At 48.5% G+C, this 12,144-nt stretch overlaps 1 protein-coding gene across 1 annotated transcript; it reads right to left on the reverse strand.

Moving 5' to 3' along the window:
- Window positions 1-1,657: 1,657 nt before the first annotated feature.
- LOC126349639 (translation initiation factor IF-2-like) lies at window positions 1,658-8,876 on the reverse strand. Its single transcript, XM_050002451.1, has 3 exons — window positions 8,858-8,876; window positions 6,823-7,251; window positions 1,658-2,181 (listed from the first exon to the last, which is right to left on the reverse strand). Exons 1-3 carry the CDS (start codon window positions 8,874-8,876, stop codon window positions 1,658-1,660), a joined length of 972 nt encoding a protein of 323 aa, XP_049858408.1.
- Window positions 8,877-12,144: the final 3,268 nt, after the last annotated feature.

A 12,144-nucleotide genomic window follows, 5' to 3' on the forward strand; every position in this document is an offset into this window, starting at 1 on the left:
ACGTTTACAAAACAATAAAAAATGAGGCAACATAGCACTAAAAATATAAAAAAATTGTATAAAAGAATACACTGGAACTTGTTTGTTGAGAAATGATAGTGCTAGCGCAGGCCGAGAAATCGGTGGAATGCGTCGCTTTTCCGTTCTGTGAAAGCTTTGCGGCAGTTACTAACCCATGAGACCCTTGCAATTAGGCTGCCTGGCGGAACCCTATTAGGATTTTGCAGGCATGCCGTGATAATGGTCAACACTCGGGAATGTGAGCTTACGGCGACAGTGCGACCGGTGTAAAGGATTTACTAGAAGTTGAACATCAGACGACTGAAAGTAAGTAATCGTATCTTAAAACAAAAAAATAGTAAATTAACGCGTGCTAGAAAGTGAAATGATTCTAGTTACAACTTTTGTCTAGTGGTCAAGTAATGGTGATCACATGCAACACATAACGTAATCAAGTCGCTGTGAGGTGTGGATTGTTCACTAGACAGTAGTCACATAAATTGGTCCAAGCTGAGGTAGAAGCTCGAGAAAGTGGCAGTTGGAACGTTTTTAGCTAATGGTTGATAGTGCGTTTATCAGGATGCTGGAGAATGTTTTTTGAAGGCGTTGTAAAATGAAGGCGGCAAAGCGTTACGAAAGAGTTGAATTTGAATAAAAGTCAGTGGAAGTTTTGTTGAGAAATGGGAAGACTGGGTGAATGTATGTTTCACGATGAGCATCTGGAAAGGTTACACGATTCGCTGAAGCGTTTTGTAATAAGTGTTTGGCACTTTGGTTAATCTGAAATTTCATTAGAAAGCGGAAGGACGGAGCGAGGTGATCAACTATTAAAGAAACTCAGATGATTCTAGTTACAACTCTTGTCTAGTGGTCAAGTAATGGTGATCACATGCAAAACAGAATATAATCAATTCGCTCGTGTGTGAGGTGTGGATTGTAAACGAGACAGTAACCACATAAATTGGTCCAAGGTGAGGTAGAAGCGCGAGAAAGTAGGAGTTGGAACGTTTTTAGCTAGTGGTTGATAGTGCGTTTATCAGCACGGTGGAGAATGTTTTTTGAAGGCAAAGGTTGACGCGAACGGAACAGGGAAGCTGTCAGGAGGTGAAGTGAGGCAAGCGGCGGAGAAAGACAGCGGAAAACGCGACGCGCGATCCAGAGTGGCGCGGCCGGCGGAGGGAATGACGCCCACGCACGGCGAGGGACGCCCGCGACGCCGGCCGAGCGCCGAGCGCCGACGCCGGCGATTTCTGCCCGGAAAGACGACGGCGCGATCGCATTCCACCGGCTGCTCGGCAACTGTAGCGCAGCGTAGCCGAAGCCCTACAGAGGTACGCAACATGCTGGTCAGAACAATACTAACTTTCGGTTCACTGATGTGCAGCACTCGTGGAAAAAAAAGCTGGTGTTATCCACTGCGGTTTCACAACGAAACGAATAAAAAAAATCAAAAAAAAGAACTTATTGTCCTAGAGTGTCACTCGAGTCAGTGTCCGTCGGAAGAAAAAAAAAGAAATGGTTGAAGTCCACCGGTTGCTGAGTAGATGCTAAAGTCCACGAGTCCACTTTTCCCCGAGAGCACACAAGTCCCCCCGACAATCCGGCGTTCAGAGAGAACGTCACCACCACACTGGGCTTTTACATCTCAGCTCGGAGTCTATGTCCCACACGGCATTTGTAGCGACGCGGAGGAGGCGAGCAGTGGAGGGAAGAGCAGGCGGCGTATCAGCAGCGCACGGAGCTGGGCCAGCGGCGGGCTGCCGGCGGCGGGCAGCGGCGTCGTCGTGCGGGACTCATGGCAGGTCGGCAGCGCCCGGGCCCGCGTCCACCACGCCTGCGTCCGCTCCGGCCAGTGTCGCACGCGGGACTGACGCGGCGGCGCGCCGCTGCTGCGTCCTTGGCCGGCGGCTCCACTACTTGCAAGTGCAAGACTAGCGGCCCCGTCCGAGCGCGCGCTCCCTCTCTCCCTCGGCCGAGGACCTGCGCCGTGCGGCCGCGCCGGCTCGGCCCCTTCCCTGCCCTGAGTCTGTGTCCGCACACGCGTCCTCGCCGCGCCCCTCTCGCTCGCTCTTTCGCCGCCGCCTCGCGCCGTCTCTCTCTTTTTTACGCTCCCCCGAGCCTCGTAAGCTCGGCGGCATTCCTCCAATCCTGCTCCGCCTTCGCTTCCCACGGGTACGCCGCCTGGTGGGGGGAGCGCGGGAGGGGAAAAAACGTGCTAAGGGAGCGCCGGCCGCGTCTCTTCCCCTCCCCCCTCCCCACCCTTCCCTCCGCCGGGAATCTGTCTCTCCTGCTCTCCCCCTCTCTCCCCTCTCCCCGCGCCGCCCTCGCTCCACCCCTCCGCTGTCCTCCACCGCAAGGATTCGCCCTCTTCTTCTCCTTGCCACTCTGCTCCTCCGAAAATATAAACTTTCCCCGCCAATGTCTGACTGGCAGCAGGGGATAAAAAAAAACAACCTAAAAAGAAAAGAAAAGAAAAACCACACAACAACAACGATAGGAAAAGTCTCACCTCAACCCCCCTCCTCTTCGGCACACCACCAGACTCCTCACTTGTCTTCGTCACTACATATAATTTCACACCAATACATACAATTCTCGAATCGATGAACCTACAATCACACACGGATCTGTCACCTTCGATACAAATCCCCTCTCCATCCCCACCACTGATTTTTTCCCTTCTCTCTCTCTCTCCCGATCGCACAATCGCACGCGACCGAACACATTAATTTTTCTATTACGCGGCGTCGCAAATAAATATCGGCGCTCCCTCCTCCCGCAGCCGATGCCTCCCCTGACTGACTTGTGACGGCATAATCGGGTATTGAGTGTTCGGTATTGTGTTGGAGAGGATGCTCGTATTTTGCGCTGCTACTTCTTGCCACTACTACTGCACAATGTAAGTACAGTACGTACGTTACTGCCATCCCGGCGCACATTCCAAGTCCACTACGTGTCATGACAGACAGCACCGGTTCACGCCCTCTAGTGATTCTCAAACTACACCCGTGATATCTTTCGAAGCACACTGGGTGGAAGAATAGTACGCAAAATTAGCAAGATAACATGCAAAAATTCAAAAACGTTAGAAATACGTCGGCGACGGCACAAACATCCCAGCTCCATACTAACACATCTGTCGACTGATGATAATCGCTCTGTCACCTCAGATGAATCATTCCTAAAAGTTACGGTCGGGGATGACTGCTAACAACCAAGACGAGCAAGTATAAAGTCCGTAAAAATTCGGAATCGGTTTATTCGAAATGTTCGTGCAGAACCTTTAGAGGCACATGGACAAGTCTCGTATTGACAGAGGATTGTTTGGGGGAGCTAGAAGCGACGCGGGAGTTCTCCGCCTACCCGAAACGTCCGGGAGGCGCGCGTGACGGATCCCGGCTACGACCGCCGCCGTCGCCGGCAACGCAGCGCGCGCGCTCTCGGGCGTCGGAGCCGCAGGTGTTCTGTTCCGCGGGCGTGCCTATCTACGAGGCGCACATCTACCGGGTCGCATTTTGCCGACCGCATCTGTCTCGACATAGCAATTGCTTTCCTCTCATTCACTATACAAAACAACACACAGTCATTTCATAGCGACTGTTTTACACTATACGCTGAACTTTTAAGTAAGACAAAACGTATCTTGCGTTTCTGAGATCTACGCCTGTCGTCTACAGTTTTGCTCCACACCAATAAAAAGTTACACCGTTACCATAAGACAGATGAAACGTCCCTATTTCGGCGCCTGGCGTATGGCTAACATTTGACGTCTCTTTTTGATAAAGTAGTACAGAATCCATTGCCTATTCTTTATCGTTTCTTAGAAACCTTTAGTTACCGCTAGTTTTCGTTCAACTGATCGTAACGAGCTTGTATCAACACTTCGGTACTTCCGTCGCTCGATTAGTCCATTTCTATTTTTTTCCTACGAATCATTCTAGCGCAATCGAAGGGTGTACAGTTAATCCGCGTTCAATATTTTTAACCGAAGCTGCTACTTCGGGAGTTACCCGATAACGAAGTGACAACAGCTAAAAGAACCACAACGCGCCAGAACTTGCGCCCTTGATTTTCCTTTCCAGTTTGGTATTAAACTTGCATATTATTGGTCTCGCCAGTTAAGCTGTCTGTTGGTAAAATGTGTTATGTTCCGTTAACCCATTCACCAGAATTCTTTTGTGATAGTATTTCACTAACGCTCAAGACGAGTTCGGTGTTAAGCAAAGAGGTAACTTTTAAGGGAATGCGACTGAATTTCGAGTTAATAATGAAGTGAAAACAAGACCTTCTGTCGGTAACAGTCCGTCAGGGATCATATTTCATAAACGGACTTGGCCGCGCGGGATTAGCCGAGCGGTCTGAGGCGCTGCAGTCATGGATTGTGCGGCTGGTCCCGGCGGAGGTTCGAGTCCTCCCTCGGGCATGGGTGTGTGTGGTTGTCCTTAGGATAATTTAGGTTGCGTAGTGTGTAGGCTTAGGGACTGATTACCTTAGCAGTTAAGTCCCATAGGATTTCACACACATTTGAACATAAATGGAGTTGTCAGAATTATTTTTTGATGAGAACTACATTAAAATTAATGTGATTGAGAAAATTAATATGAAGCTATAATGACGTATTACTGAATTTGGAAGTAACAGTAAAAAAACTTTGCCGACAAATAAGAATGAAAAATTGCAAGGAAAGAATGAAAATAAAATGAGCTAGCGCAGGAGTTGATTTTTGAGACCAGTTACTAAAACAGTGTTACAAAATGAAACTTGTCGTTTTAGAATGTCAACGATGGAAAAAGACGGCCAAATATTAATGAAATAGTTTGTAAGGAGTCTGTGTCACGTAGAAGGAAATCAGAAACTAGCGTTGAAATTGGCGAGTCGTGACGGATGAGTGACTATACGGGTGAAAGGATGAAGATGATATGAAAATAATATTTCTATGGTCTCGGCATAGTGGTCTGAAGCTCCCGTTCTAAAATTCGTAGATAGGAATAAACACTGTAGGACGAGTCGTATCTTAAGTAAGGCTAGTAGGTTCCATTGACTTAGAACTCTGCGAATCAAGTGCAGTGCCACGTGGGTCACAGGGTCGGCCACCTTAGTCTGCGAGTTTACCTCCGTGGCACCAACCGAAAAAAAAGAAGAAAATAACTTTCCCGTCTGATTTGGTCATTCACAGGAACGCTTATAACACTACTATGCGGCAATGCTACGTGTAGCGTCACGCAGCGGGTGGAAGATTTTTCATGGAATTCTATTTGTATGAAACTCATTTCTCTCACATGGTGCCTCCTGTGATCCAGATTATATGCCGCGAATAAGTAACTAAAAGGAATGAGCAGTAAATGGGATGCACGGGGTTGCTCTTCAAAACATGAACTGACTCAACGGTACTGTGCTTGAGGCGCAACCTTACCAAAATTTCTAGAACGGGCTGTATATTTCGAGCAAAGCGTCGTTGTCTATTCCACCGCCCGAATCCCTTCCGATCAACCACACCTAATTACGCAATACTACTCGCCGGCGCCCTGTCAGACGAGATGTCTCAGCCAAGTTCTCGGTTGGCGGGAAAGAAGCTCTGTGGTTTTATCATACCTTCCACCCTCTGACCAGTGCAGTATTCGTCCATATTCATCCAAGACACTTCGAGCATCCGTAAATGATTTTTGCAGCGTGAGTGGCAAAAGGTATATTTTCCAACGTTCTGCCGCACTGACGATCCCGATTTACGTCAAACATTTCGACTCGTAACACGGTCGGCTCCTTCAGGTACTCTAAGAAATTGTCTCAGAATTCCTCAGCCGACTGACAGTGCAGAGATTCCGTGATGTTTCAGTGAGTGTCGCACTCATCATCCTCTGGCACCAGAAGATAAATACTGTGACACTCGTCGAAACATCGCGGCATCTCAACATTATCACCTGGCTGGAAACAAGAAAGTCCTTTATCAAAATCACAGGGGAACTCTAGATTCTTCCCTTAGATGTGTTCGCCACAACTGAAGGAGACGCCTAGCTTACTCGTCGAAATATTGCTCACAAGAATTGATCGTCAATCCTTCTTGTTGCTGTAAATTGTACCTCCAACCACACGTTAAGATACACAACGTACCTCAGCTGTATAATGTGAAACTCGAAGATACGGCGAGTTATTACGTTCGCTTATCCTGAGCTTCATATTTATTTCGAGACGTTGAATGTCCTGACGATATGTGAAATAGCATTTTTCTCCTCCGACTATAATCATTAATTTTTTCTGTTATTGGCGAATTTCGGCTACTAAGCAATTTTCAAGCGGTAGTTGACACATGCCCGAGCAGAGCCACCGAGCCTTCCAGGAAGTAACAAACATGGCCCGGTGGGTGGACAGCTTCGTGGCCGGAACTGATGCACATCGTCTACCCTTGAAAATGGAATAGAAACCTAAATTTTGCACTACTGGAAAGTAACTAATAATTGCAACCGGAAGAGACGAATGTTGTCATTTCAGAAATTTTGTGCGAGTATGTTAGCTGCTCGGTGAAGGTGATTGTATCACCGACGGACAGAAAAAAACACGCGAAGCACTCTCGGACAGCAGATGAAGGTACTACGGCTCGCATGCACTGAAAGCGGAGAACACAAATACGTGGCGCAGTCCATGCACTGACTTACCCAGAGAGCAAGTCCGCTGTGTCGAGAACCGTTAGAGTACACACCACAATCACAACAAAACACCCGCGCCGGGCGACAACAATCGGCGAGAACGACGTCCGCCGACAGCGCAGGGCGTCGTCGGCGTCGGCGTCGCAAATCGTCGACGGAGAGCGTGGTGGCGGCGTCGCGCTTCTTAGCAGGTGGTCGGCGCCCGTGGGAAGGGGCGCTGGCGGGGCCGCCACGCGGTCCGGCCAGGCTGAGCTCCTCGGATCGCGGCGCGGGCGCGGGCGCGGTGTGGCTGTGCCGCTGCCGTCGCCGTCGCAGTGTTGTGTGACGCCCCCCTGAGCAGCAGGACTGAGCTGGCGCGTGGTGGCCGCCACGACGCCGGGGGTGGGGCGTCGCGACGCCGGACCGGCGCCCCCGCGCACGCGCGCTCCCGGACCTCGCGGCACCGCGGCCGGCCGGTGGCGCCGCGCCGCGGGGGGAGGCCGAACCGCGCGCAGTGCGAGCGCGTCCGCCGGCGAGGCGAGACCTGGCAGGTGGCGCCAGGGCGCGGCGGGTGGCGGAACTACGCTCGTCGTTCGCGCTTTCTTAGCGTCCGAGTGGAGTGAAAGAGCGTCTTACACCGAAACGAATGAATGCAATGCTGACAGTTCGAGCGGTCTACCCTACGGGAGGCCCTCGTCACACGCCATTATTATTATTTAGTTCACGCTGGAAAAATATTTCCGCTGTCGACAAAAATCCATTTGCAGCTGCTTCAGTCGGTGAGTAACTTAAGTGATATACCGTAGCCAAGAGCATTTTAAGGTAACTCCTGAGTGTTGGGGATGTGGTGGGGATGCGGTTGGGAACTGATTGCGAAATATTTTTGAGTTTTCACCACAAATGGTTCTGGGTGCACGTGATATTAGTCAGTATCTCTTACATGTTCTGTCTTTCTTAAAAACTGATAATTCATTCGTCTCTGCGGTCGGGACAGGGTACGAGTTCGGATTGTGAATATATTTTTTTCCGGGAGGAATGAGGAAAGGGGGGGGGGGGGATGGCAGCTACCCTTTGCCATCCGTCTCAAGACTCCCCTCCAATGTTAAGCGCAAATCGAGAGCCCTATCCCATTTTCTTCGCCGTCTTATCTTACCTGGGGTTTTATAATACCTGGGGTTTTATAATATCCTATTTGTTTTGATAATGACTGTGCTCAACAATGTACCACTGAGGACTATTAATAAGAGTAGCCCAGTAGACGGAAACTAATGAGAACGAAAGTCTGTGCTGAAATTTTCTTAAGTGTTTACTTTGATAGTCGGGACAAATATTTTCCTGTACCAGCTTTTCATCGTTTCTTGCATTTGCCGTTCTGAGAATACTAAGTCAAATTCTGTTCCGCTTGTTCAGCTTCCTGTCGATACAATTTTCCTTTCATTAATACTCTTGGTGTGAGAAGCTTATCTCTGTACGTGCTTCCAGCTTGTGGTTTTGATACGGCGTAAATCTCGAGTTTGTTTACTTCTACATATGTAATATAATCAACAGTATATATGCTCACTGTAATTTTCTGGAGTATTAATACCTGAGCCTTATTGATGCAACAATTACCTGAACTACTACCAGAGCACGGAGCAAGGTTTACTCGTGCGCAAACGACTCAACTTGACCGTTCTAGTTTATCGCTTAGTCGTTTAGAAATAATATGACATTGTAGCGTGGGTACACGAGCTTTGACGGTGCGGAATTATAGCTAAAAGTCGAGTCCGCAGCTGCATTCATACGCCGGCCGAGCCTCTGCGGAGCGCAGACCGCTCCTAGGAGGTGGCGCCTCGCAGCGGCGGCTTCGCGCAACTCGGCGTCGTTGCCGATAATGCTTCAAGATGCGCTCGCATATAGCTACTTTACCACCTAAGTAAGCGGTTCTACGATTTTTTATCAGTGTGCACTAGTAGTTTAACGGTTTTTCTATCTGTAAGCTTAACTTTAACTGTTATTCCTCCTGTAATGTGTGTACCTGATGATGCCGGTAACAGCTATCAGTCAGGTTCCTTCGAACACTTCCTTGGCGCCTGTTACTGAGGAAGAAAGGTACCTACGTGATAATACTTCGATAGGAAGTCATTCAATCGCACTAAGATCCATTTCTAAAGGAATTCTGCCATTTTGTGTCTTTCTTTTTGATTAAATGAAAAGAACTAGACTAACAACAAGAAACAATTTTTCTCTATCGGTACCTCTTAAGTCGTCCCTCATTTCGATTGTTCTCCTTTTTCCTTACAAATCTGTTGACTGAAGCTTTATAAGACTACTAGCGGAAGTGATGGCTAAAATTTGCTTCTCTATATGTGTAACAAAAGACACGCAGCCGTATTTTCCGATGTTGAACATTTTATTTAGTCCGTCGTGGTAGCTAAGCGGTCAGCACGGCGGATTGCTAATAGAAAGGGCCCAGGTTCGATCCCGGCCGGCTCGGAGATTATCTCCGCCCGGGGACTGGGTGTCAGTTGTCGTCACGTCCCGATCGTCGTAGCTGACATTTGCCAGTTGAGATGGCTATATGAGCACGTCCCGAAAATTAAAAAGAAAAAACAAAAAGAAAAAAATGAAAAGATTCCATTATTCCTGTACCGTCTGTAGACGATGACGTCATCACCGTTTCTAGATGCCCCTACCAACGATCTTAAGATCCGATACCAGTATCATTTCTCGCAATTACTTCCCGAAAGCATCTAAGTTACTTATCATATATTTTAGACAAACGCAGTTTTCTCCTTTTTCTCACTTATAGGAGGCACAGTAAAGCTCATATTTGTTTTAAAGCAAACACAGATACGAGAGTGGCTTTAATCTCAAGATCAATATGCCTAAATACCGCCGAAGAAAACCTTGAATCGTCATCCCATTTAGTGCCAGAAAATATATCTTCTCCGTACCAAATTTGGCCCAGTTACCTGAAGAGGGCGGATTTTTTGTGTACCCAAAAGAAGGTCCCTAGATGAAACATATGAACGTCGTCTATCAATGGAATCATTTGGATTACAGTCTGCAGGAGTAGAGACTGAGGACGGAAACGCAACTGTACTGACTGCTCCCATGTGATAGCGAGTAGCGGCGGAAGGAAGTGCAAGCATGCAGCAAGACGCCACCCCGCCACCGTGCCCGTGTGTCCCGAGCAGCCCCCGGCCACGGAGCGGCGGGATCGATGTGATGCCCTCGGGAGCGAACCCGGCCCTCGCCGTCGGCGCGCCCGCCGCGTTTCTTTTTCCCTCCGGCCCCGCTCGGCCGCCGTCGGCTGCAGTCGTGCCCGCTCGGGCGCCGGCCGGCGCCGCGTCTTGCCGCGCGGTCCTTGGTCACGTGACGCCAGCTACGCTTCGCCCTCGGAAGATGTCGGCAGCTGCCTTTCCTGCCGACGGCCGCGCATGCGCAGACCGCTTTGAGCAGTTTGGCGCCCCGGAAACGATTTTCTTCGGCCGATGAACTTTTACGTTTCTTGTGCGTTTTCAGGAAATGTTCTTTCTGAACGCCGTCTTGAAGAAACTGTTCCGTGCGAGAGCTTACGTAAGGAGTCAAGAGATATTGTCATGCAAAATGTAACATATTACAATGGAAATTCGTAATGCGTCAATGCTCCACCAAATAACAAGGCTCCAGCGCAGGACGAAATCACTTGCAGGATAATAAAAAGACAGTTCCTGGATGCCTTTTTTCTCCTAGCTAGGCTTTTCTGCGTGATGCTACGAAAGAAGAAGGACCCAAAAAATAGAAGCTTGCTATTATAGAGGCTGTCCCAAAAGTACGGAGGCACACAAAGGATCCAAAGAGCTACAGACCTATAAATCTATTACCGAAGCTTAGTAAGTTCTTTGAAACTTACTGCCGAACACACGAATATTACTTCAGGAGCAATTCGATTTTTTTGGAAACGACGTTTAATCACTCACCAGTTAATGATAGCTGCCGAAATTATTCTTACCTTCAAACAAGATTTCTGCGGCGCTGTATTCCTAGACGTGTCAAAGTCGTTCAGCGGAGTATATCACAAGGGGTGCTACCGATGCTTCGAGAATTTGGCTTTCTGAGAACTAAGGCTGAACTAAAGGGCGAATCTTTACAGTCCGCACTGAATACGTAACATTGCCAGTCAGAAGAGCGTAAGCCATGGTACGCAAGGTTCAATCTTGGGCCGACACTGTATACGCTTCGCACATCCGATCCCCGAACACTTCAAAGGTCACACAAACCACACAAGGTATTTCCAAACTTTTGCACGAAACGCCATAGAGAACAATTTTTGTTAGAGACGAAACATTCGGTGACACTTTCAGGCCACATCAGGCGTAGTTTAGTATTCACCATCCCTTGGATGACGGAAACGAGCTATCAGGGTCTGCTAACGTGATGAGCTGCATGCTGTCTACCTCCAATAAATTGATTAGAATGATTTTCAACAAGAAAACCTTAAGAGTGAGTGTGTCGGAATTAAGCACTCCGTCTTCAGGCCACGAGTGGCCTACCGGGACCATCCGACCGCCGTGTCATCCTCAGTGGAGGATGTGGATAGGAGGGGCGTGGGGTCAGCACATCGCTGTCCCGGTCGTGATTATGGTATTCTTGACCGACGCCGCTACTATACGGTCGAGTAGCTCCTCAATTGGCATCACGAGGCTGAGTGCACCCCGAAAAATGCCAACAGCGGATGGCGGCCTGGATGGTCACCCATCCAAGTGCCGACCACCCCCGAGAGCGCTTAACTTGAGTGTGTCGGAATGGAGATATTTTAGAAACGAATCAGGAACTTTAATATTGCTTAGTCTATCTCCTTGCCTACGCAGCAGATGATATATATGCAACGCACATACGCAGGGTACCTATGTCCTGCCACCTCTCAGGAGCACAACCAATACAAAAGTATGTCTAGCAGCACTGAGAAACGATGGGAATGATTCACAACATCTACAAAGATGACACGTGAGAAATTTGAACTAAGTAGTGTAGAACGACTTAATAACTGACAATTATTGGTAGTAAACACGCAACTTAGCCACGTGAGGCGAAGAACTTCGTCGGTCATGAAATTAAGAGAGCAATAAAAGTTTCAATTTACAGCTTCACATTATAGTTGGGTATCACGAACTATTTACTGGAGGCATATCAAGGAACTTGAACAATTCTTATCAGTGCTGCGTTCCCAGAATTCTCAGTGTCAGGTGGGAAAACACATGCATCATAATTAGCGACTTTGAAGAAGCGCACGCGAGAGGCGAAGAAACTGTGGCAATACGGCGTCAGCTGCAGTGGGATGGATGCATGATTCGATTGTCACTTTGTTGTGATGGTGGGACCGTACCAGAAGCCAAAGGAATAGATTCAGCTTATAAAATCTGTTATACACACAGCAGAATTCAATACTAACAGCAAGAGGGGTATCTAATTCCAGACGACTTGTAACAAAGAAACGAGAGGGCAGCAGTATTTGGAACTAAGCAGTGACCCAGCAAGAGGCAGGGAATAATCGTAAGGA

The sequence above is a fragment of the Schistocerca gregaria genome, chromosome 1 (assembly GCF_023897955.1).
Source record: "Schistocerca gregaria isolate iqSchGreg1 chromosome 1, iqSchGreg1.2, whole genome shotgun sequence".
Classification (NCBI taxonomy): domain Eukaryota; kingdom Metazoa; phylum Arthropoda; class Insecta; order Orthoptera; family Acrididae; genus Schistocerca; species Schistocerca gregaria.

Bases quoted from the DNA above. Each gene is read 5' to 3' on its own strand.
- LOC126349639 (XM_050002451.1), bottom strand. The intron at 2,182-6,822 runs GCGCGACGCCGC...TCCCCCCACCAG, and splicing joins CGCCGACCACCTGCTAAGAA to GCGGCGTACCCGTGGGAAGC.